This window comes from Garra rufa, chromosome 10, assembly GCF_049309525.1.
Source record: "Garra rufa chromosome 10, GarRuf1.0, whole genome shotgun sequence".
In the NCBI taxonomy this organism is placed as follows: Eukaryota; Metazoa; Chordata; class Actinopteri; order Cypriniformes; family Cyprinidae; genus Garra; species Garra rufa.
Window position 1 is genome coordinate 29705853 of NC_133370.1, and position 27676 is coordinate 29733528.

At 35.1% G+C, this 27676-nt stretch overlaps 2 protein-coding genes across 2 annotated transcripts in view; both read left to right on the forward strand.

Moving 5' to 3' along the window:
* Window positions 1–3378: 3378 nt before the first annotated feature.
* Window positions 3379–7179, forward strand: lmo4 (LIM domain only 4). Its single transcript, XM_073849623.1, has 4 exons — window positions 3379–3566; window positions 3750–4002; window positions 5324–5420; window positions 5977–7179. Exons 2-4 carry the CDS (start codon window positions 3767–3769, stop codon window positions 6139–6141), a joined length of 498 nt encoding a protein of 165 aa, XP_073705724.1. The 5' UTR covers window positions 3379–3566; window positions 3750–3766; the 3' UTR covers window positions 6142–7179.
* Window positions 7180–8987: 1808 nt separating this feature from the next.
* pkn2a (protein kinase N2a) overlaps window positions 8988–27676 on the forward strand; it is a 31870-nt gene continuing 13181 nt past the window's right edge. Inside the window, exons 1-5 of the mRNA XM_073849419.1 lie at window positions 8988–9257; window positions 14560–14851; window positions 24171–24325; window positions 26419–26548; window positions 26638–26783. Coding sequence (XP_073705520.1) covers window positions 9237–9257; window positions 14560–14851; window positions 24171–24325; window positions 26419–26548; window positions 26638–26783 — 744 coding nt within the window. The 5' untranslated portion in view covers window positions 8988–9236. The remainder of the gene's footprint in view (window positions 9258–14559; window positions 14852–24170; window positions 24326–26418; window positions 26549–26637; window positions 26784–27676) is intronic.

Below are 27676 nucleotides of genomic sequence, written 5' to 3' on the forward strand. Positions count from 1 at the left end.
CTGAAGCAGGTTCTACTGGCATCTAGCATCCACAGAGAAAACAAAATGGCTACTACACAAACTCCATTAATTTGTTTTGTGATGTCCATCACATCAGATGTCACCACCGTAAGATTTTCTGATGAAGTTAACATGAAGTTATCATATTTTTGGGGTGTTCAAGTCATTTTTAATTATGTTAAATATACAATGTGTATTTGATAGTTAAACTTATTACAAATTCAGATTTTTGTCACCATCGTCAGATGTGTCAATCGTCAGCTGAATATTTTGATAATATTTGATAAGGGTATTTTATAGTTGTTGAGGAATTGTTGGTCACATGTGAAAATGTGAGCTTGACTGAAATGCTTGTATTTAAGGAAAGGAAAAGGAAAGAAGGTGACGTGAGGCCAAGTATGGTGACCCATACTAGGAATTTGTGCTCTGCATTTTAACCCATCCAAGTGCACACACACAGTGAACACACACCCGGAGCAGTCACAACTACGTCTTGCAGATGTAAATTCAGACGTCAAATAGACATCTCTGAGATGTCCGTGTGCTATCAGGGTTTTAATGTCAATTAATAGTGGTGCAATATATTTTTTCTCATAATGGATTCAAATGCAGAAAAATAAAGAGAAATCCAAAAATGTCCAGAAAACAAAAAGCAAACAAGAATTTTGCATTCTACCTGTGATAAAACTGTGGTAGATATTAGTTTTGTGAAAATGGCCACTGTGGTAGGAAGCTTTTTCAGCTGTGTTTATGATCAATCTGCATAACGGTGACTGTAAAATATGTAGTTTTGGTATGTAAATTACATATTTTGATACCAGTACTAAGACCCCAACACAACCCAACCCAACCCCACCGTCCTACGTCCTCTTTTTTGAAAACTAAAATATGGTCACACTTAGGGCTGGGCGATATGGCAAAAATGTAATCTCGATATTTTTTTCCCCATATTGAACGATAACGATATATATTTCGATATAAGCTGTTGATGTTGCCAGCTTTAAAATAGTATCCCAACAATGACTAAAGCCACAAAAATGAAAGGGTTCATTAAATTACATTTAAAGTATAGTTTATTAACAAAAACAGATTTGGCCTTAAAAATTAAAACAACTTACTAAAATAAATTAAAAAAATAAAAGTTGTGACAGAGTATGGTAAATGAGAGTAAATGTACAAAATGTAAAAATAAAATTATTGTAAAAACATAATTTGTAACACAATTATTTATTTATTTATTTATTTATTATTATTATTATTAACACAATTGTTTATTTTCTCTATTATAGGTTGAGCTATTTAAATTAGAGGCAACCACTGTATTTTGAAACAATCTACAGTATAAATAACAAAAAATTACGACACGGTTCTTTCTTAATCGTATTAAGTGCAGATAATTCAGCCATAATCAAAGTAGGCTACTCTCTAAATATTCAAAGTGCAAATAGAGACGAATATTTCAAGCATGATACAGAGCTATAGACATACACAACCTATCATAGCCTACATACAAATAACAGCCTAGATATGTCATGTAGCCTAACTTGCGTGCATTGGGGGGATTAAAATTGCTTTTGAATGCGCGTGCGTTTTTTGCTTTCGGTTTCAGTTTTAACAATCGCGCCAAACTCTCAGCTGAGCTAAGAGTCACTTTTCAGGTAGCCAAACCACTTATATAACGGAATTCGTGCTACCTTTTTTGTCGACAATTTCAACATCTTTGGATAATAACTCGAAGTTAGTTTCACTTTCGTCGCTGCTTCCTCTCTCTTTTTTTTGTCGTCCTGGTGTTAAGTTTGCTTCGCAAAGTGCGGTAGGAAATGAACTTTGTACTTTGACGTACACACGCACGCTGTACGCTGATTGGCTGTTGTCGCATATTTCTACTGTGTGATTGGCTCTTAGATTAATCCATATCGAGCAAAAAATGTCTAGAGCCTATCATCGTTATTAACATAAATTTTATCGCGATTCGATATGATATCGTTTATCGGCCCAGCCCTAGTCACACTAACCAATATGCCATAATATAAGAAACATTGTCACATGCCTTTGACAGTGAATTTGGCAACCAGAAAGGCCAGAGCTACCATGTTTGTTTATTCCCAGATAGCACACGTATGTCTGCAAGATGTCTGTTAAAGATCTTTTGATCTGGAAAGCTTCTGCTGTGTACAAACGTCTGTAAGATGTCAGTTTTACATACATTCTAAATCATAAACATTTTAAATACATCTTATAGATGTCTATTTGACATATGATAGGAAACATCCAATAGACATATTGCAGTTGAGCAAACTACATCTTGCAGATGTAAATTCAGACGTCAAATAGACGTCTCTGAGATGTCTGTGTGCTATCAGGGTTTTAATGTCAATTAATAGTGGTGTAATATATTTTTTTCTCATAATGGATTCAAATGCAGAAAAATAAAGAGAAATCCAAAAATGTCAAGAAAACAAAAAGCAAACAACAGAAAACACCAACTAAACACTATGAAAGACAACCAACACCTAACCTTCCACATTAAAGTCCAAAACCAAACGAGGAATATGTTACAAACAGAGTGCAACTGCAGATATTAGCAGCCTCGAAACAAAACCAAACACAGAGTCAGAAGGTTTTAGTTCCTCAAAACAAACAGCACACTATACATCAACACTAAGCCACCCTTACCGCTCGGTCATGTCATCAGAGACTAATTTTCTGCATTGAATAGTGACATAATACACCATAATGAGTGACAGAAGCCGACAAACACAACCCTCTCCCCCTCTTAGCTCCTACATCTCTGTAATCTAGAGTGTGCAGGTTTGAATTAAGATCATTTGACAAGATAAACAGTTTTCGCCGGTTCCCATGACTACCACTTTTCACCCCAACTGCTTTGATTGTATTTAATCTGATGGTAATCAGGACTAAATGACAGACAGATGATAAGAAAGGCAGGATCCTTTTCTCACGGATGATTTTCTATTACCACCCAATCAGACTGCTGTCAAGGTTTCTTTTCATAGTGATTTGGCCATGACGCTGTGTGTGTGCTGTAATTAGCTCTTTAATATGGGTGATTAAGGTCCCATTGTAAATGACTCCGAATGAGAAATGTGAAGCGGTTCTTCTAAACTTCAAGTCACTATGACAAATCAATTTCGGCCAGCTAGTTTTGCGATTTACAATTAAAATTTAAATTGTACATTAAATGACGAATACGCCATTCAGATGTTGATAGCATCAATAATGTAGCATCTGCTGGGCTGCTTCAACACGAAACCAAAATTTAAGTGACTGCTGATTGGCTGAGGCGCGCCTGACGCCACCTCACGGATGTTTAAAGGGGATAGAAGTCTGGTAATAGAGCAGCGTAACGTACGCCGTTAACTTACAAGCGCAGACCTCATGAGGATATATCAGCGATACGTTATTTAGATCGTAAGTAAATAGTTATATCCATGTTTAGGACTCTTTTATTGCCTAAAGACAAATTATGGACCGGCGTCTGACAGACTGAAGGCGGTCATCTGTTCTCTGCTGATGAGTCCGCGAGATCTGAAGTTGTGAAGCGGGTAAGTGCGCATCCTTGTGCCAAACAAGTGTAAGTGAACTTATCTGTTTATCTCCCAGTGTCAAATAGATAGAGGACCTCTAGTTAAATACATTTATTTATTGTCTACTTATAAACTAATTGAATATAGTGTTGTTTGTTGTCCAGTTGCTTCTTTTCAGTTTGCATGCTTTCTCTATTCTAGGTAGTGACCCATTTATTATGGTAAACACTGCTTGTAATACACAAGCGCCTCATGTCAGAATGGGGGCCCTGGCGTTGAAGAGGTGCATTGGATGTGGATGCAAGATTTCAGACCGCTTCCTCCTGTTTGCTCTGGATGGATACTGGCACTGCCACTGTCTCAAGTGCTCCTGCTGTCAAGCCCAGCTGGCAGAAATTGGCTCATCGTGTTTCACAAAGCGTGGCTTGATCCTCTGCAAAAGTGACTATATAAGGTCAGACTACGGGAACAACACTCTTTGTTATCACCATCCTCGATAATTTACCATCATTCACACCCTGAGCTAACAAATGTACTAGATAAATGAGAGCAGCAGCAGCATACATCTAATAAGTCTTCTAACAATGTAGTAAAGAAAATGGGGTTAGACTTAAAGGGATAGTCCTCCGAAAATGAAAATTGTCATCTTTTACTCGCCCTAATGTCATTCCTAACCTATATGACTTATTTTTTCTGTGGAACTTAACTCTCTTAGTTTTTACTGACTTGAAACTGAACAGAAACGGTTTGATTATCATCATTCTTTAAATTATCTTCTTTTTGTGTATATCAAAAGAAAGAAATCCATACAAGTTTGAAACAACATATAGGTGAATAAATAATAATAAATAAATCATTTTTGGGTGAACTATCCCTTTAAGGGAAACACAAAAGAAGATCTTTTGAAATACTACTGCATCGTTCAATAATACAGTTGAGGTCAGAAGTTTACATCCCCCTTTCAGAATCTGCAACCAAAATAAGAAGGATCATACAAGATGCATGTTATTGTTTATTTAGTACTGACCTGAGTAAGATATTTTACTTAAAAGATGTTTGCATATAGTCCAAAAAGAAAATAATAGCTGAATTGTGACCCTGTTCAAAAGTTTACACCCCCTTGATTCTTAATACTGTGTTTTCACCTGAATGATCCACAGCTGTTTTTTTTGTTTGTTTGTTTAGTGATAGTTGTTCGTGAGTCCCTTGTCCATGTAACTATCTTTTGTAGCCTCTGAAGGGCAGTGCTTAATGAAAAAATATGATATTTAGGCAAAATAAGAAAAAGTTATAGTTTCTGTTCAAAAGTTTTCACCCCGGTTCTTAATGCATAGTTTTTCCATTTGAACCTTCTGTAATAGTTGCATATGAGTTTCTCAGTTGTCCTCAGTGTGAAAAGATGGATCTCAAAATCATACAGTCATTGTTGAAAAGTGTTCAAATATGCAAAAATGCTGGAAAGCCAAAGAATTTGTGGACTTGAAGGATTTTTTCAGAAGAACAGCAGGCAGTTTAACTGTTCGGGACAAACAAGGGACTCATGAACAACTATCACTAAACAAAAAAAAACAACAAAAAAAAAAAACGCACAGCTGTGGATCATTCAGGTAAGAACACAGTATTAAGAATCAAGGGGATATAAACTTTTGAATGGGGTCACTTTTATAAATTCAGCTATTATTTTCTCTTGTGGACTTTCTGTGTTTGTGAGAGAGGAAGAAGACTAATGACTTGCTTATTAAAAGACATATTTGTGATTCTGATATTCAATACAGATTATTCGGTCACAGTGGAGCCTGCAGGGCTTGCAGTAAGTCCATCCCAGCAAATGAAATGGTTATGCGAGCACAGGGCAATGTTTTCCATGTCAAGGTAAATTACTTTATTAAACTGACCCATTTAAAAACAGTTAATTAAAGATGATCTACATTTTTACTGCTTGTTCATAGGCTGATATGTGACCCTGGACAACAAAACCACTCGTAAGGGTCTTTTTTTTTTTGCTTTTGTTTTTTAATAAATAAGCTTTCCTTTGATGCATGGTTTGTTAGGATAGGGGAATATTTGGCTGAGACACAACTATTTGAGAATCTGAAATCTGAGAGTGGAAAAAAAATCTAAATATTGAGAAAATCGCCTTTAAAATTGTTCAGATGAAGTTCTTAGCAATACATATTACTAATCAAAAATTAAGTTTTGATATGTTTACGGTATGGAAATTTACTAAATCTCTTCATGGAACGTGATCTTAATATCCTAATGATTTTTGGCATAAAAGAAAAATCTTTCATTTTGACCTATACAATATATTTTTGGCTATTGCTTCAAATATACATACAAGACTGTTTTTGTGGTCCAGGTTCTTATATGCTTATGTGTGTTTTTGCATATGTTTTCCTCATAGTCAGTTCTTTCTTTACTCTTCCAGTGTTTTGTATGCTCCATCTGCCATAACCAGCTAGTACCTGGTGACCGTTTTCACTACACAAATGGGAAACTCTACTGCGAGCGGGACAGACCGACAGCTTCTGCGCACAGATACGACCACATGGATTCACTCAGGGAGCACAACATTTCCGAACAGAAGTCCTGAGCTCATCGTTTCTTTGCTGAGCTCTGAGAAAGAGACACTAATGGAGCACCTAGTTTCATATTCAACCCAGTAGTTGCTTTGTCAGCTACAGACCATTTTGTGAAGGTCTAATATTGTGGAAATTCAACGTATATGGTAATATCTGGCAGTTTAAATGAGGTTAACCATTGGAGCTGAAAAGCAATATCAGCGAGCATCCTTGCGTATCATAATCAATTATGAATTGGTTTTGCACAGAATGACCTTTCTTATATGTTGTGGACCTGCAATTTAGTTGTGGTGTCTGTTCGTTTGGTATAGTGCTGTGTACTTCACTTTCAGGCTGTGAAAACACATCACCTTCCACTGGTGTGTGTGCGCGTGTGTGACATTTATCTTTTGGTTACAGGATGGCTATTCTTCCTGTTCTGCAATTAACCTGTCCATAAATCAATCCTGGGAGCATTAAGAGTCCAAATTCTCTGTATCTAAAGCAGACCTCCAGATGATCTCTCAATTTTTTTTTTTATTGGAAAACAACATTCTGAATTGTCTATAAACAACCAATCTTTAAAGTGTGTGGTGTATGACATAATATTTGATTTATTCAAAATGATTAAAAACCTTTAAAAAAGTCTCTTCAGAGATATAAGCTGCGTTTTAAGTTGTTGTGATACATTCTAAATGGTTTCTAATAATATATTGACAGGCACAGAATTTATGGAGAACATCACCCTCTGTTGGCTGAAGGTAATTCTGTCACTTTCTGTATTAACTCTTTTTAAATTCCTTTCTTAGAAAATGAGAGCATTTCCCGGTAAAAGCATCTATCAACATGTTTAAGACCAATCCGTCATGTACTAATCTCTAATTATTGTAATACCATTTTTTTTTTTGTAACTGATTAATGTACCTCCTGTCTATGCTTCTGCCTTCCTCACCACCATCAGTCTGACTTTGTCCATGTTTCTAATGAAAAAAAAAATCTATTCATTAAGGATTTGTCCTTTTATATGAGTAAAATACATTGGGAGCTGTTATAAAACGTCTCTATAGAATAAGCGGTGCCAGGTTTATAGTGTAAATCCTTATTGAATGACTGTTCCTGCTCCTGCAGAGCAAATCTAAATTCATTGACTGGTGTAAAGAAAAAAAAACTTGAAATTAATGTGGTCCCTCGCCTATAGATGAACGGAATTAGTTGTTTCTAGAGAATATTTCCCTATAGAATAATAACAATACAGAATATTGTTCCTGCTCGCATAAAATCACAATATGATATGCTGTTACTTTCATATAAATCCCAGTCAAAAGTTTTTGAACAGTATGATTTTTAATGTTTTGTAAAGAAAGCATTTATTTGAATCAAAGTACAGCAAAAAACTGTAAACTTTTGAAATAATTTTACTATTTAAAATAACTTTTCTATTTGAATATATTTTAAAATGTATTTTATTTTTGTGATTTCAAAGCTTTATTTTTAGCATCATTACTCCAGACACATGATCCTTCAGAATTCATTCAATATTCTGATTTGCTGCTCAAAAAACATTTATCATTATTATTATGTTGAAAACAGCTGAGTAAAATTTTTCAGGTTTCTTTGATGAATAAAATGTTAAGAAGAACTGCATTTATCTGAAATAGAAATCTTTTGTAACAATATAAATGCCTTTATCATCACTTTTGATCAATTTAAAGCATCCTTGCTAAATAAAAGTATTATTTCTATAATATTGTTCCCCCAAAATAAAATAAATAAATAAAAATTATACTCCAGGCTTTTGAATGGTATAGTGTATAATGTTTTTCAGATATTGCTGATATTTGGATCTTTCTATTCATAAAATAAAAGTACTCAGCTGTGTTAAATATGGATCATACTAATAAAAAATGTTTCTTGTACAGCAAATCAGCATATTAGAATGATTTCAGAAGTTTCATGTGACACTGAAGACTAGAGTAAAGATGCTGAAAATGTAGCTTTGATCACAGGAATAAATTACATTTTTAAATATATTCAAATAGAAAGCAGTTATTTTAAATAATACAAATATTTCCAAATTTCACCGCTTTTGCTGTACTTGGGATCAAACAAATGCAGGCTTGATATGCAGAAGAAACTTTCTTTAAAAACAAAAAATCTTACTGTTCAAAAACTTTTGACTAGTAGTGGAGGTTGAAATAAAAATGAAATATTTAGCTTTTCCTACTGTGTATATCACAATAAAATGAGTGCTGTATTATGTCAAATACATCTTCGAAGGCACCTCTTTGTCCAACACTATATATGAACCCCCACCCAGTTATTTTATGATTGAACTGTACATTCTTGAATAAAAATTATCATTATTAAAGAAGACATGTTAAAACATATATTTGCATCTTGCTTTTTTAGCATTTTTAATTTACATTATTTTATTACAATTTAAATAATGTCATTCTGTGACTAAGGCCCCCTCGTGGGCCCCAGCCCCCTTTAAAGCACATTCTAGAAAGTTATATACAACAGTTTAGTCCTAGAATAGTTTACAACAAAATGAGTTGCGATTTCCAATAAAAAAATACATCACGATATATTACATTTTTCTTTTGCAGAAACGTCTACTTATAACAGTGCGTATAGAATTAATAACTATACACAGTGTGCTACTCCTGTTAAATATAGTTGTGCTAATCGCAGTAGAATAACTTTTTAACAGAATAAAGTCCTGATAGAATTCGTTGTGTTGAAGCCTGTGTGTTTGTGAAGCTGTTATTGATCACATGATCGAGGGTGGACTGGCCGCGGCTGAACTGGGTGCGGGAACAGAAACTTGCACTTGGGTCGTTCTGCCACCCGCCTCCCCTTGTTCCGATATTAGCAGCTCAGCTCTGCGCTCACCCCAAAAGCGTGGATCTCCGTTCTGAGCTCGGGTCTAAACCCTTGCATCTACAACAAACCCGCCAGCTCAACAATGGGAACCCCTCCGTATCCCAGCCACGCTATGGATCGTAACGTTACCCCAAATAAAGCGCTTTTCGCTTGAGACGGAAACATAACAGGCTTGTTTTTTGGGAGTGACTCACCTCCCCTTCCCCAGAGTTTGATTCAAAAAAAAGAGTTCACAACCAAGATGGCCGCCGATCCCATGCAGGTAGGAAAAGTTTTTTATTTCATACAACACAGATGTAAAGTTTATTTAAGTGTGCACGGTGACCTTTATGCTTTAAAAACGTAGTATGCGCCCTAAGCGCAGCTCTCTTCTAACCACTACTTTTCTTCCTTTGGGACGAGCTGCTCCCTTCGCCGAAGAGCTCATGTCACGGGAAAACGGGGAATGGGGCCCGAAAATCACTTGTGACAGGAGTTCAGATGTTGTGTTTTCCCGTACAGTCGTAGTAGCGTCTCCACATAAAATTTAAGTTGTATTTGATGCCATGTTTCCTACTGGAAAGACGAAGTTGTGATGGATTGAAGTTGTACACACTGGTTGTGTCTCAAAACCTAGTGAGCTGCCTACTGCCTACTAAGACAGCAAAACTGGTTGAGGACGTGAACTAAAACAGATTTAAATTAAGCTAATAGGCAATATTTAAGTAAGTCCAGTATGTTATTACCACAGCATTCCTCTGAGATGTACTTTAGTAATGTTTGCTATACTAGGAAATTTAGAATAAAGTTGTTCTGTTGGTTTATGCTCATTTGTGTTTTACAAATGATTTTGTAGTTATGTGGTTGGGGTTTGTCTTTGAGATGGTCTTGTTTTTAACACTCTGAAACTAGTTATCAAGATACTCTGAAGGTGTTTACAGTGTAAACTTGACTTTAGTAACCTGAGTGATTTGTTGGTTAATCTAAACAAACACATTTCTCTAAACTATTACAATAGTAAACATTAAGATTATGTTTGTTGTTTGTTGTCACACAACTGCAATGAGCTGTCAGCCATTTTAACTTGATTTTATTAAAGTGCATAATTGTGGAAAGTGACTTCTAGATGTTCACTCTTACTACAATAATTATTTGTTGATATCTACCCATTTTCCCTTTTTATGTTATTCACAAACAGACATAATCACAAGATTTCTGGGCATTTGTCAATTCAGTTGTCTGGCGTACAAAACCAAGTCCTGTCAAATGTCATTTTGCCAGTGCATTTAAATTACAACCAGGAATCTGTTGTGTTTTTCTGAGTTTTTGTAAACTGGAAATGACACTGTTGTTACTGAAACACGTTTTGTCAGCATTTTTCCCAGAACTGATAAGTCTGAGAGTATTATGGAAAGTGGAAGAGACACTTCTGCATCATTTGGTTTTATGTGGTGAATGAGAGGTCTAGAGACGTTGGTGTTAGTTACTTCAGGACACTCTATTTAGGCATTTAAAGTGATTTTAACCCTCGTCAGTTAAGTGTTAATGAGCAAAACACAGTATTAATGGAAGCATGTCCTGCAAATTTTGCTGTTTAAAGGGAGAGTTCACCCAAAAAATGAAAATTCTGTCATTAATTACTCCCCCCTCATGTTGTTCCAAATCCGTAAGACCTTCATTCGTCTTTGGAACACAAATTAAGATATTTTGGATGAAATCCGAGAGCTTTCAGACCCTGCATAGACAGCAGGGGTCCTACTACGTTCAAGGTCCAGAAAGGTACCAAGAACAACAACAAAATAGTCCATGTGTATTCAGTGGTTCAACTTTAATTTTATGAAGCTACGAGAATACTTTTTGCTGCGCAAAAAAACTAAAATAACTTTATTCAACTGTTCTTCTCCTTCATGTCACCCTAGCTCCATAAAATTACAGTTGAACCACTTATTTTGTCGATGTTCTTGGTACCTTTCTAGACCTTAAATGTGGACGGACCCTTGCTGTCTATGCAGGGTCAGAAAGCTCTTGGATCTCATCAAAAATATCTTAATTTGTGTTCTGAATACGAACAAAGATCTTACATGAACTGTGAGAATGAACTGTCTCTTTAATAACTGGTTCTGTGTGTGACCTGAATGTAGCAGCATAAGTTAGGAAGAGATAAAGTGTAACTTTTTCCTATGAATACCTAGGACAGTTGCTTTTCCATGACCTTCAGTTGACCCATGAGTCAGTGCTGTACATGTAAGCAGAGTGTCAAAACATACATGTTGGTTATTTTTTATTTGTTTTCTTTTTTCTGCACACAGTGAGATTTCAAAATCATGGATGAGGGCTATAAACAAGAGGGTCACTAAAGCTAAAATTTCAGAACATTCAGTTGCACAATATATCACTAACGTATCAAATTATCTGCCAGCGTCAGAGATGTTTTAATGTATCTGTGTCTGTCAGTATTGGATATTTAATGGTGTAATACACTGTTGGCAAGATGGGGTTTTAATAAAAAGTTGGCTGCCTGTGCACCAAAAAGACATTTTTTAAAATATGTCATCTGGTGGATTTTTGCTGGCAAATAGAAGGGCACATCTTGGTGCAGGTAACACATGGAAAAATAATACACACTGGTAATTTACCTTCACTACAGTGATTTAAAAATAAAAAGAATACAAATCTGGTTTAAAATCGACAGACATGCCCTTTAAATGCACATGGTAATTTCTAGTTTTACGTTTAGATTACCTCTGCTGTCATCTAACACTTACTCAAAGGTTAATCTTTAAAAACACTTATATTTAAAAACACTTAAATGTGAGTTGAAAGCATGTCTCAAATTAAACAATTTGTTCATGCTGTGCATTACAATCAGTGTTGGGGAGTAACTAGTTACAATTAACAGAGTTTCGTAATTTAATTACAAAATAAATGTAACACTAATCTGTTACAGATACTGAGAAAAAAAATGTAATTAAAGTTAATTACATTTATTAACTTATGAAAATGTTAAAGAAGTTCACTTCCAGTACAAACCTTTACAGATAATTTACTCACCCCCTTGACATCCAAGATGTTCATGTCTTTCTTTCTTCGGTCGTAAAGAAATTATGTTTTAAGGAAAACATTTCAGGATTTCCCTTCATGTAATGGATTTCCATGGTGCCTCTGAGTTTGAACTTCCAAAATTTGCAGTTTAAATGCAGCTTTAAAGGGCTCTAAATGATCCCAGCCAAGGAAGAGTCTAGTGAAACGATTATTTTCACAAAAAAAAAAAAAATATATATATATATGTACTTTTTAACCTCAAATGCTCGTCTTATTTTCTCCTCCAACTTCAGAATCGTCCTACATCGCTGCAGAAGTACCGACAAAGTGAACATGCAAAGAAGATCAAACGTCCTTTACATTAAAAAAAAGGTAAAACAGCGATGTAGGGCGATTTTGAAGTTGGAGAATAAAATGAGATGGGAGTTTTTCGACATACTCTAACCGTCTTGAACCGGAAAACACGCAGTTCTCGCAGAGCTAGACAAGGCAAGCATTTGAGGTTAAAAAGTATATAAATTGTCAGTTTGTTTTAGAAAATAACCAATTGCTTTGCTAGATAAGACCCTTCTTCCTCTGCTGTGATTGTTTAGAGCCCTTGAAGCTGCATTTAGGGCCTGTCCACACGGAGACGCGTTTCGCTGTATACGTATACATTTTTTATCGTATTGGCGTTTCATCCACACGTATCCGGCGTTTTAGGAGACTGAATCCGCTATTTTTTGAAACTGGGTCCCAAAGTGGATAAATCTGAAAACGACACCCTCGCGGTTTCGTGTGTACAGCCAATACGTATATTTTTTGAAACGATGATGTCATCACATCACGTGTCGGCTGCGTCACACGTAACAGCAACAACAATATTGGCGGACTACATGATTGCGTTGGTGTTGCTACTAAGCCTATTAGCTTTATTACAGCAAAATCTATTTGCTTCTATGCAACTTTTATGAGCAACAAGCGATAATGTTCGCATCTTCGTCGTCTTCTTCTTAGTTCATATACAGCGCGCAAGGTTATGCGCATGCTCAAAGTCTTCTTCTCCGTGTATAGCGTATCTCTATGGCAGAATTACAGCACCCCACACTGGTCTGGCATATATACTACACCGTTTTCAGTGGTTTCGTGTTTACGGAATTTTTTTTTAGAACGAGGAAAAAAAATGATCAGATAGGGAACGCACCGGCTTCGTGTGGACGGAGCCTTAAACTGCCTTTTGGAAGTTCAACCTCAGGGGCACCATAGAAGTCCATTATATGGAGAGAAATCCTGAAATGTTTTCCTCAAAAAACAATTTCTTTACGACTGAAGAAAGAAAGACATGAACATCTTGGATGACTAGAGGGTGAGTACATTATCTGTAAATTTTTGTTCTGGAAGTGAACTACTCCTTTAAAGATTACAAAGGGAGTTCCATCTGAATATTTTCACACACACACACACACACACACACACACACACACACAGATTTGATTGATTTCTTTCCCATTATACTGTCGTAAAATTACATGCAATGTCCAACACAGTTTTTCACCGTATATAGAAGGGGAACTTACCGTTAACCATATCACAGGTTTTTACCATAGCATTTTTACAGTTTTTTACCGTTAAATTCACGGTCATTTTTTACAGTGTGCCTGCTTTAAATGAAAATGAATGAGAAATTTAGAAACGTAATCAAATGTAATCCGTTACATTACTTTAATAAAAGTAATAGAAATAGTTACACTACTAATTACAATTCAAATAGGGTAACTTGTAATCTGCAACCCATTACTTTCCAAAGTAACCTTCCCAACACTGATTATAATGCTGTAATGGCTCACTTGTAGCAATGAAACACCTGATTTTAGTTGACAGTGTTTTCTATTGTATGCATTTACACAAAATACTTTTAACATCTGTTAATTTTTAACTGAATTCATTTTAACTGAATTTTAACATCAGCCATTTATTCAGTTGGTGTCTTATTGGTATCTTCCAGAGCAATATTATCAGTGCATCTCAATTTTTAATATTTAAATGTTGAAATGATGTATTTAAATAATAGGACCATTATAGATCTACATGTATTTTGCATATTGTCTCTGCATGCTTGACGAACCTCACCTTCACCCTCCTTTAGACCTGAATGAGCACATTCTGCTGAAAGTTTTGTTTTAAGCTTTATTTATGGCTTGACTTTCCCCTGGAGGAAGATTAGAGGAGCCGTGTCAGTTCTCTTACGTGTTGTCAGTGAGCTCATGAAGAGCTGGGCTAAGCAGGATTTGGCTCACCCACTCAGACCAGTTATCCTCCCTGCTGATGTCAGTGATACTGAGTTTCTTTATGTGTGTACCTCTGTGTGCTTTCGTTCATGCTTAGGGGTTAGTGTGCAGGGTGCACTGGGAGATATGAATGCAGTTTATCATGACTCATGATACTGCAGGCGACAATTATGACTTAGGAGGGAATTTTCTTCAGGTGTTTACTAGGAATGTGTGTTTTTTTTTTTCATATGATATGTAGGATATTGACATCATGTTAATGTTTGTTTTGTACAGGCTCACATGGTTTCGGACCGGCTAGGCCTGGGACACAACCTTGACCTGTCTGATACCATGGTGCAACAGAAGCTAGACGAAATCAAGGAGCAGATCAAGAGGGAGATCCGCAAAGAGCTGAAGATCAAAGAGGGGGTGGAGAACCTTAGAAAGGTCACTACGGAAAAAAAGCGACTGGCATATGTTGATAATATGCTCAAGAAGTCCAACAAGAAGTTGGAGGAGCTGCATCAAGAGCTGCAGGAACTCAACGCTCATATCGTGGTGAAGGATCCAGAGGATCTTCTCTTAGGTATGAGTAAGGCTCTCGTCAGTAAACTTTAAGCATCTGCAGTGACATCTGTATTTATATACACATACTACCATTCAAAACCTTGAGGTCAGGAAGATATACACTACCAGTCAAAAGTTTTTGGACAGTAAGGTTTTTAATGTTTTGTAAAGAAGTCTCTTCTGTTCACCAAGCCTGCATTTATGTGATCCAAAGTACAGCAAAAACAGTACAATATTTAAATATTTTTACTATTTACAATAACTGTTTTCTATTTAAATATATTTTAATATGTCATTTATCCCTGTGATTTCAAAGCTGAGTTTTTAACATCATTACTCCAGTCACACGATCCTTCAAAAATCATTTTAATATTCTGATTTGCCGGTTAAAAAACATTATTTATTATTATTCTGTTGAAAACAGCTGAGTAGAATTGTTTTTCAGGTTTCTTTTATGAGTAGAAATTTTAGAAGAACTGCATTTGTCTGAAATATATATATTTTTTTTTTGTATAATTATAAATGTCTGTATCATCACTTTTGAATACTTTAAAGCATCCTTGCTAAATAAAAGTATTAAGTTCTATAATTTCTTTTTCCCCAAAAATTATACTGATTCCAAGCTTTTGAATGGTATAGTGTATAATGTTACAAAAGCATTTTATTTCAGATAAATGCTGATCTTTAGATCTTTATATTCATCAAAGAATCTTGAAAAAAATGTATTTAAAACTCAACTGTTTTAAATATGGATAAGAATAATAATAAATGTTTCTTGAACAGCAAATCAGCATATTAGAATGACTTCTAAAGGATCATGTGACACTGAAGAGTATTGATGCTGAAAATTTAGCTTTAATCACAGGAATAAATTGCATTTTAAAATATATTCAAATAGAAAGCAGTTATTTTAAAAAGTAAAAATATTTTAATATTCCTGTTGTCTGACATTCATGTTAATCAAACAACAAAAGAAAGAAAATCTCTCGCTGCTCTTGACTAAATCACTTTTGTAACTTTAATAAGAAGAAATATATTTATTTTACATAGTGACGAATGAATATTACTGCTTTTGCTGTAAATAAATTCAGGCTTTGTGAGCAGAAGAGACTTCTTTAAAGGAACAATCCACTTTTTTTGGAAATAGGCTCATTCTCCAACTCCCCCCCCCGAGTTAATAAGTTGAGTTTTACTGTTTTGAAATCCATTCAGCCATTCAGCCGTTCACTTTTAGCGTAGCTTAGCATAGATCATTGAATCCTATGAGACCAATAGCATCGCGTTCAAAAATGACCAACGAGTTTTGGTATTTGTCCTATTTAAAACTTGACTCATGCAGCGCCTAAAGTTCGGTCACAATTTCAAAAATTCCGGTCACATTGGCAGTTACCTAGCTGGGAACTAATTTCAGGCGCTGCATGATATTACTGCACCTGCTGCGTCCATATTACGGCAGCAAACTTCCTTGACTATAACTCCAGAATGGAAGTGTAGTTCCTAATCTTATCGTCCTAGAAAATTGCAGCTTTACATTTTCCGCCGGTCTTAAGGTGCGTTCACACCGGACGCGAATGAAGCGGCAAGCGTGAGTGATTTACATGTTAAGTCAATGCAAAGACGCGAATAGCCATCCTGCGGCGCGCATTGAGCGTTTCAAGCGATTGCCGCGCGAGTTCAAAAATCTGAACTTTGGCGAAAATCCGCGCCGCGTTAACCAATCAGGAGCTTGCTCTAGTAGTGATGGAGGCAGAAATCCAAAACAACAATGGAGGACAAAATCACCGTTGCTGTCTGTGGTTCCTCGGAGCTGTATGATACATCTTTGGACTTTTGTAGAAACAGGAATAAAAGGGATCTTGCTAGGAATAAAGTGAGTGAAGAGGTTGGACAATCTGGTTAGTTTTAAAAAACGCTCTTTACTCAATTTGACCTACATATACATACATATTGAGACTACAAGCAAGCTAAAGCTGGCAAATTGAGCTCATTCACCTATTTTACAACTACTTTCCCGCTGACGAGAGGCAGAAGCCCCTCCCTTGACGCGAATTCGCGTCTGTTGTGAAGAAAATGTCACGCGCGAATGACGCGAATTTTACCACGCGAATGGCGCGAGTAAACTCAAATGTTCAAGCGTTCAACTACGCACGAATAGCGCGTTTTTTCCGCGCAAGTCGCGTCCGGTGTGAACGCACCATTAGTACATAATATAATTACAGAAGAGTCAAGTTTTAATTAGGACAAAAAACGAAACTCGTTGGTCCTTTTTGAACGCGATGCTATTGGTCTCATAGGATTCAATGATCTATGCTAAGCTATGCTAAAAGTGATATCGCCAGAACAGGAGTTGGAGAATGAGCCTATTTCCAAAAAAAGTGGAGTGTTCCTTTAAATAACATTAAAAATCTTTCTGTCTAAAAACTTGACTGGTAGTGTACTTTTAAAAGAAATTAATACTTTTATTCAACAAGGATGCAGTGACAATAAATACGTTTGTAATGTTATAAAAGATTTCTGTTTCAAATTAATGCTGTTCTTTTGAAGAGTCCAGAAAAATTATGAAAATATAAATCAGCGCTGTCTTTCAACATTGATAGTAATAAGTGTTTCTTGAGCATAGCGGTGAGCGATATACCAGAAGATGCGATTAACTGGTAGAAATGTGTCAACCTGTAACGATTTTGAGTTGTTGTGGTCTTTATCTTGGTTACACGCTTGCGTGACATTGCTGTGCTACGTGGTCACAACAATGTATCGTTTGCTTGTTGAGCATTGCGTTTAAAAAAAGTGATTTTAAGCCGTTGAAATGCAATCTGCAGTGAAAGAGAATTGTTATATGCACGCACTGTCTGAGAGACTGTTTCTGATTGCTGACAGTGCTCATAAAGCACGAGAGTATTGAACACAGTTATTTTTGCCACTTTATAGGCCTTAGATGGTTAAATACTTACTTTTATGTGTCAAAATACCCGTCTTTGCAAATAAACTTGTAAACACTGTAATTTAAGTCTTAAGTGAAAACAAACAGCTGAGAAAAAAACCCACATGTGTAACAGTATATTGGATCCAGGCAGCTCTTAAAGTGACAGCAGTCTAATGTTCCTGCTGTCTGACATTCATGTTAATCAAACAACAAAAGAAAGAAAATCTCTCACTGCTCTTGACTAAATCACTTTTGTAACTTTAAAAAGAAGAACTGTATTTATTTTACATAGTGAAGAATATGCAGTGTTTTTATACATTTGATTACTATGCGTGTAGCATTTCTTATTTATTTGTTCTTCTGTAGTTTTTTTCCTATTGCTTGTAATTAGTTTCTTATTCTTTTTTTAATCACTGACTGTTTACTTGTTTTCAGTAAGTTTTGTTTTATTTTTACATTTAGGCTATTATTAGTTTTTTGTAATGTTGACACTGGTGACAAGAAATTTGACGTTTCTATGGTATCAAAAATATCACAAAAAGACCTTATTTAAAGAATAAATAACTATATTGTGATATATATTGTTGCCGTGAAATAAAATTGATATAAACAATCAAACTTATATCTCAATATTTTTAAATGCTTTGAAAGAAGGCTCTTCTGCTCACCAAGCTGTATTTATTTGATCAAAAACACAGTAAAACCGTAATATTTTGAAATATTTTTACAATTCAAAATACCATTTTTTTTTAAAATATATTTTCAAATGTAATTTATTCCTGTGATTTCAAAGCTACATTTTAGCATCATTCTCATATTCAGAATTGCTGCTCAAAAACATTTATTATTAATATTATGTTGAAAACTGCTGAGTAAAAAATTTGTAGGCTTCTTTGATGAATAGAAAGTATAGAAGAATAGCATTTAGAAATCTTTTGTAATATTTTTCAGTAATATTTTGAAATATTTGTACTGTTCAAAAAATAGTTTTTGTATTTTAATGTTTTAAAATGTAATTTATTCCTGTGATGGCAAAGCGGAATTTTCAGTCTTCAGTGTTACATTATCCTTCAGAAATCATTTTAATATAAACATTATAAACATAATAAACATTTCTTATTATTATGTACAGTAAGTTTTTTAATGCTTTTTAAATTAGACTTTTCTACTCATCAAGGCTGTGTTTATTTGATAAAAAAGGCAGAAAAAAAACTGTAATATTGTGACATGTTAATGCAATTAAAAAAAATGGTTTTCTGTGATGCAAGGCTGAATTTTCAGCATCATTACTCCAGTCTTTAGTGTCACATGGTCCTTCAGAAATCATTCTAATATGCTGATTTATGTTTTCTATTGAAATATATTTTAACATGTAATTTGATTCCTGTGATTTCAACGCTACATTTTTAGCGTCATTCTAATATTCAGAATTGCTGCTCAGAAACATTTATTATTATTATTATGTATAAAACAGCAGAGTAGTTTTTTAGGTTTCTTTGATTAATAGAAAGTATAGAAGAACAGCATTTGGAAATCTTTTGTAACATTATAAATGTCTTTATCATCACTTTTGATCAATTTAAAGTGTCTTTGCTAAATAAAAATTCCAAGCTTTTGAATGCTATAGTGCATAATGTAACAAAAGCTTTTTATTTTAGATAAAAGATCTTTGGATCTTTCTATTCATCAAAGAATCCTAAAAAAATATGTAATCATCTGTTTTAAGTATCGATAATAATAATTTCATGTGACACTGAAAACTAGAGTAATGATAGCTTTGATCACATGAATAAATTACATTTTAAAATATATTCAAATAGAAAGCAGTTAATTAAATAGTAAAAATATATCACAATTTTACCGCTTTTGCTGTACTTGGGATTAAATAAATGCAGGCTTGGTGAGCAGAAGAGAAATCTTACTGTTCAAAAACTTTTGACTGGTAGTGTATGTGATCATCGAAACTGAACAGTTACAGAGCAACCTCTTCTGGACTACAATATTTAGTTGTGAGGAGAAGAAGCTTGATCAAATCTCTCTCACTTCTAACCAACCACATCCTTATACGGGACAAGATTTTAGCCTGGCATGGAAACCTTATCTGATGAGAAAGGCTTTTGTTTGGTGACTCAGCGTGAGAGGAATGTCGCCGCGTGTCACACCTCTGTGTTGACCTCCTCAGTCTGCGTCCGCTAAGCAGAAATCAGCAGATGCCACTGGAAGACAACAGCGCTTCAGTGCCAGTGCCTCGCTGGTGAGCTCATAGTTGCTCAGCACTTGTTGGGAGTCCAGACAGTGCAATTGGTCAGGCTATTCCACTCGCTGCTGACCCGGGTCGAGCCTTCTGCACCTCATTATAGCCTCAGCTCTTATTACACCCACTGCACAGACACATCTGTCTGTTTTTGTGCAGTGCAAACAAGTATGAAATAAATAGTTAGTCCAGACTTTAATCTGCTTTTAAGCACTTCTGAAGTCTCCTTGTAATCGGTTAGTAATACCTGCTGTGTGGGCGCATTATTCCTTACCCTGCGGACTCTGTTTATAATAACCACAACAGAGGCATCTGTATTTACGGCTTGCGTAATGATGTGACTCAGGAGTCTCCAGGTGCTTAACAAAAGACAATTGTTCCTCATTAAGATGTGCTTTCACACTAGGTGCTTTGTGAAGATTTATTTATCACAGACGACCTTCTCGCTTCCGCTCTGAACCTTAACAACCCTCTGGAGGTTTTATAATGGGCTAAATCATCAAGTGTAGAGGTGTTCATACTCTGCTGTCTATGAAGCAGGTTTGTTTAGTTTAACGCATTTTTTGAGGTTGACGGTGCATAGTAGGGGTGGGCGATATGACCTAAAATTAATATCACGGTATTTTTCATCTTTTGAAAGGTGACGGTATAATGTCACGGTATTACTTTTTTTGGTACATTTTGGGAGGAGTAGCCTGTCCTGTCCCTTTAGTATGTGAATAAAGTTAATATTTTTATAATATAATATGTAAATGGTAGGTATCCTTATCAAAAAGAGACATGGGAGAGTATGCATTCTTAACATATTTATTTTGCAAAAAACCTAAAGCTCTTACTTAACAGTGTACAACAAAACAAAAATAATTTTTTTATTGAAATTTAATTTCTGCAATATTTAAAACCTTTAAATAACTGGGGGAAATCAACCCATGGCAACAGTTTAAAAGTAGACCAATTCTGTGGGGAAAAACGCGGACTTGGCAACCCTGCATCCAACACCAGCTGCTGGATTTAATGTCATTGCACACGAGTACGAAATTTTCGTCCGAGATTTTTGCATGTTAAAAAAAAAAATACAGGTTATGTTAATCGAGTTTACACACTGCCTCTGAAACTTTCGTCTGTCATAAAAAAAAATCGGATTGTGTAAAAATATTTTTACTGTTCAAAATAACCGTTTTTTTAATGTAATACAGTTGTTTGTCACACTTTAATGTTTCAGATCATCAAACTAATTTAAATATTAATCAAAGATAACACAAGTAAACACAAAATCCAAACCCACATGGCCCTGTGTGAAAAAGTGTTTGCCCTCTAAACTTAATAACTGGTTGGGCCACCCTTAGCAGCAACAACTGCAATCAAGCGTTTGCGATAACTTGCAATAAGTCTGTTACAGCGCTGTGCAGGAATTTTGGCCCACTCATCTTGACACAATTGTTGTAATTCAGCCACATTGGAGGGTTTTCGAGCATGAACCACCTTTTTAAGGTCATGCCACAGCATCTCAATAGGATTCAGGTCAGGACTTTGACTAGGCCACTCCAAAGTCTTCATTTTGTTGTTCTTCAGCCATTCAGAGGTGGATTTGCTTTGGATCATTGTCCTGCTGCAGAACCCAAGTTCGCTTCAGCTTGATGTCACGAACACATGGCCAGACATTGTCCTTTAGGATTTTTTGGTAAACAGCAGAATGGTTCCATTTATCACAGCAAGTCTTCCAGGTCCAGAAGCAGCAAAACTCTTTTTCACACAGGGCCATGTGGGTTTGGATTATTTTTTTCCTATATAAGAAAACACTTTATTTAAAAACTGCATCATGTTGTATTTACTTGTGTTATCTTTGATTAATAATTAAATTAGTTTGATGATCTGAAACATTAAAGTGTGACAAACATGCAAAAAAATAAAAAAAATCAGGAAGGGGGCCAACACTTTTTCACACCACTGTATATTCCTGTGATTGCAAAACTGAATTTTCAGTCTTAAGTCTTACATGATCCTTCAGAAATCATTCTAATATGTTGATGTGGTGCTCAAGAAAATCCTTTTTAAAGGAGAAAAATACTGAAAAGAAAATGTATATTGTGAGTTAAAACAGTTGTAACTTAAAATAGTGGTTTTCTATTTGAATTTACTTTAAAATATAATTAATTTCTGTGATGCAAGGCTGAATTTTCAGCATCGTTACTCCAGTCTTCAGTGTCACATGATCCTTTAGAAATCTTTCTAATATGCTGATTTATTATCAATGTTGGAGACCGTTATGCTGCTTAATTATTATTTTTTTGAACCTGTGATATTTTTTCAGATTTCTTTAATAAATAAAACATTAAAAAGAACAGCATTTATTTAAAACACCTTGTTGAAAGTTTGGGGTCAGTGCATTTTTTTTTTCTCTTTGAAAGAAATTAATACTTTTATTCAGCAAGGATGTGTTAAATTGATTAAAAGTGATAGTAAAGACTTGCTTTGTTAGAAAAATATTAAGCAGCACAACTGTTTCCAACATTAATAATAAAAGTAATAAATCAGTATATTAGAATGATTTCTGAAGGATCATGTGACACTGAAGACTGGAGTAATGGCTGATGAAAGTTCAGCTTTGCATCACAGAAATAAATTATATTTTAAGTATATTAAAATAAAATAAAAATATTTTGAATTGCAATTATATTTCATAGTAGTAGGTTTTTTAAATCAAATAAATGGAACTTTTATGAGCATAATCTTGCCAATCCCAAACTTTTAAGCTGCAGTGTATTTTTAAAACAGTTAATATTTTGTGGAGACCGTGACAAGGATTTTTAACGATTCTTTGATGGATTGAACATTCAAAAGATCCTTAAGGATCCTTTGTAACATTTATAATTCGCTTTTAATATTTAAATATTAATGAAAAAAAGCAAAGTGCCAGTGTTTAAATGTTTAATGTAAAACACAGTAAAATACAGTTTAAAAAAAAGGCTTTATTAAATATAGTTTCATTTTTATGCACCAACAGTAATATAAAATTAACATTTTTCAATTTATTTAGCTTTTTATTACATGATATAACAGATTTGAACATTGATTTAACAGAGAAGTGGAAGTAGATAAAAGTGATTCACATAAAAAAAAAACTGACCTTACCTACTGTATTGCCATTATAGCTGTTGAAGTTTAAATCACAGATGCTACCAAAAACATCTGTGTTATGTGTGTGTTTTGCTTGCCACCATATTTTTTATATTACCCCGCTCTGAAGTCACATAAAGTCCCTTTGTGAGAGCTGATGTTTTTGTTTGTTATTAGCAGAAGTCTAACAGGTTTCATTTATCTGTTGAGGTGGGGGAGATTTACTTGTCTGGACATGAAAAGTAGTGCTGTGCGTCATTGAAACAATTTCCGTTTTCACAGTCCTTCATCAAAGCAACCCAAAAACATTCCTGGGAAACTGCAAAACTTACAGAATTAAGTAATCACCCTCAGTGCTTACACCATATGGCCAGCTTTGTAAAGGTTGCATATGTTTTAAATGAATCCAGTGCAGATTCTAAACTTGACTCTTAATGTTACTCAAAGGTCAAACAAAGAATCAGGTACTCCTGTTGCAACATCCTTCCTGTTTTTTATGGTTTAGCCAAAAATCTGGAAGTGGCGATAGAAAAGTGCATAAACTTAATTTCTGTTGCTTTCTGTCTACTCAACTCGTAACCCGTAAGACCTTCATTTATCCTCAGAACGCAAATGAAGATATTTTTCATGAAAACCGAGAGCTTTCTAACTCTGTGTATATAAAACGCATCGAAGAGAAAAGAAGAAATTATTAAATAAAGTGCTTTTTGTTTTCTTAGTGCACAAAAGTGCACCTTCATAACTATATTTGAACCACTGATTGACTATTTTAATGATGTCCTACTACCTTTGTGGGCCTTTTAACATGCTAGTAGCATTGCTTTCTATGCAAAGTCAGAAAGCTCTCAGATTTCATCAAAAATATCTTAATTTGTGTTCTGGAGATGAACAAAGGTCTTACGAGTTTGGAATGACACGAGGGTGAATAATTAATGACAGAATTTTAAATTTTTGTTAAACTGTCTCTTTAACTTTAGATTACTTTAGAAGTCTGTCTTTGGAATCTCTTTGGATCCTACTAACTTTCTGCTGTTTCTTTCCCAGAGTGCCCTCTTACGCTGGACAGCCCTAAAAGTGAAGCACGAACATGCACTATCAGCAGCAGACTAGCAGCCCTGAAAAAACAGAACGACATTGAATTGAAGGTGAAACAGGGAGCCGAGAACATGATCCAGATGTATTCAAATGGCTCCTCAAAGGTAATGTACCATTTGGTTTTATTTAATGACTCTTTTCGCTTGAGGCTTTTTTTTAACAGTGATGTAGAATCCAGGATTCTGTTGTTTACAAAGCACATGAGAGAACACTATATAACCAGCTTGGCCCTGAACCAGTCAAAAGTTTGGAGTCAGTAAAATGTTATGCTTTGCTTACCTAAGCTGCACTTATTTGATGAGTGATCTAGTAAAACAGGAATATTGCGAAATGTTATATATATGTATTTTTTAAAAATGTATTGTTTTCAGTGATGGCAAAGCTAATTTTTTTATTTAGCAGCCATTACTGAAGTCTTTAGTATGGATGCCCATTTCCACCACTGAATTAAAAAAAATGTAAAACGGTAATTGAAACTTTTTATTCTCACAATTCTGACTTTTTTTCTCACAATTCTGAGAAATGTGAGAATTGTGTGATTATAAATTCAAGAGTTATAAACTTGCAGTTCAGACTTTTTTTCTCAGAATTGCAAGATATAAACTTGCAATTCAGACTTTTTTAGAATTGTGTGATTTATAAACTCACAATTGTAAGTGATAAAGTCAGAATTGCAAGATAAAAACTCAAAATTGAATTGCGTGATATAAACTTGCAGTTGCAAGTTATAAAGTCTCAATTGCCAGATTAAACTCACAATTCAGACTTTCTCAGAAGTGCATTATAAACTTGCAATTGTGAGTTATAAACTCACAATTCTGATATAAACTTGCAATTCAAACTTTTTTCTCAGAATTGTGATATAAACTCGCAATTCAGTTATAAAGTCAGAATTTTGAGACAAACTTTCAATTCTGAGAAATAAACTTACAGTTCTGAGATATAAACTGACAATTCTGAGTTATAAAGTCAGAATTGCATGATATAAACTCACAATTCAGACTTTTTTCTCAGAATTGCATGATATAAACTTGCAATTGTGAGCTATGAAGTCAAAATTGCGAGGCAAACTTGCAATTCTGAGATATAAACTTACAATTCTGACGTAAACTCACAATTCTTACTCACAAGAGTTATAAACTCAAAATTGCAAGTTATAAAGTCAGAATTGCAAGATATAAACTCAAACTTAAATTCTGAGCCATAAACTCACAATTATGACTTTTTTTCTCAGAGTTGTGAGTTTATATCTCACAATTCTGTCTTTATAACATGCAGTTGTGAGTCAAGTCAGAATTGTGAGATTTAAACTAAACAAACTTTATAACTCGTAATTGAGAAAAATGGTCCAAATTGCAAGATACAAACTCATATTTGTGAATAAAAAAAGTCAGAATTGTGAGAGAAAAAGTCGCAATAAATTAAAAAAAAAAAATGTTCAGTGGCAGAAACATTTCTTATTACTATCAATGTTTAAAACGGTTGCACTGTTTAATATTTTTGTGGATACATTTTTTTTTGCGGATTATTTGCTGAATAGAAATTAACAGTATCGAAATAGAAATCTTTTGAAACATTTAGATAAGTTTACTATCACTTTTAATCAATTTATTGCATCACTGCTGAAAAAAAGTATTCATATCCTTTAAAAAAATTCTTAGTGAACCCAAACTTTTGAATGGTAGTGAATTTGTAAGTAAAAGAGGCCAACACACAAGGCCAAATATATTTTAATTCACTTGGATAGAAATACAGGCACCAGTACTGCTTTACTTCATTGACTTGAGTGCAGCTTTTACGACTTACTTGAGAGCTTTGGCCATAGGAGTGGTGCTGGTGATGAGCTTATCCTTTCTGGCTACACACACGCATACAAAACACACACACAGTGCAGCCCTGTGGGAAATTAGCAAGGGCTGATGTCAACCAGGAAATTACTTGTAAACGGAAGCCTTTCCTTCTCAAACACACTCAGAATGGTAACAGTCTCTGAAATAATATGTTTAGCCTTTGACCAGCTTGCACAAGAGTGCTACCAGTGTTAAATATGTTACATACATTAATAAAGCGAAGTAAAAAAGATTACATTTTTAAATGTATTTAAAAAACTGAGTTTCACAGTAGGAGAATTTCCCGTCACCACATGAATTTGTTTTTGCATGACTTGACGTTTATGCCTCTATTGTTGACCTCGCAGGACAGAAAACTGCTTGCAACAGCACAGCAGATGCTTCAAGACAGCAAAACCAAGATCGAGTTCATCCGAATGCAGATTCTCAAAGCCAGCCAAACCAGCGAGCTCAGCTTCGACAACAATGATGTCATTGGTAACATTCACACATAGCTCCTCCAGCATTAGTATTTACAGTTCAACAACACACATAACTATAAATATATTTGTGGTGTTGTGGTGCAGCCAAACCCATCATCAGTCCGCTGGACCTGCGGGTGGAGGAGCTCTGCCATCACACACGGATAGAGTACGCTGTGGCCGAGGGGGCCAAGAACGTCATGAAGCTGTTGGGCTCTGGTAAACTGGCAGAGAAAAGGGCTCACTCAGAGGTATTTTCAGCTGTATTGTAAGCATCGTCACTTTCTGAACTGACCTTGTTGGTGCATTTGACCTTTAGCGCTTTTTTTAAGTTTTAACATGTCTATAGTTTTCACCTTTTGACCCTTGCAGTCTTGGAAAACAAGGTGGTCAAAGAGACCACCAGCAGTGTTTGAGCTTGACATGAAATAGAATGAAATTATTCATACCCCTGGCAAATTCTGACTTAAAGTTACTTTTATTCAACTAGCAAATTTTTTTGACCGGAAATGACACAGGTTTCTTCCAAAAGATAATAAGACGATGTACAAGAGGCATCATTGTGGAAAAAAAATATTACTCCTCTTTTATTTACATTTGAACAAAAAGTGCCATGTCCAAAATTATTCATGCCCTTCTCAATATTCAATAGAAAAGCCTTTATTGGCTATTACAGCAATCAAATGCTTCCTATAATTGCTGACCAGCTTTTTGCATGTCTCCACTGGTATTTTTGCCCATTCATCTTTAGCGATGAGCTCCAACTCTTTCAGGTTGGAGGGTCTACTTGCTATCACCCTGATCTTTAGCTCCCTCCACAGATTCTCAATTGGATTTAAATCAAGTCTCTGGCTGGGCCACTGCAAAACATTAATGTTTTTGTCTGCTAAACATTGAAATGTCCACTGGTGCCCAAGGCCAAGTTTCTCTGCAGACTGCCTGATGTTGTTGTTGAAAATTTTGATGTATTGCTCCTTTTTCATGGTGCCGTTTACTGTTATTAGGTTCCCTGGTCCACCGGCTGAAAAACACTCCCAAAACATTAGGTTCCCACCACCATGTTTGACAGTGGGGATGGTGTTCTTAGGGTTGAAGGCTTCTCCTTTTTTACGCCAAATTAAGGCTACATCATTGTAGCCAAACA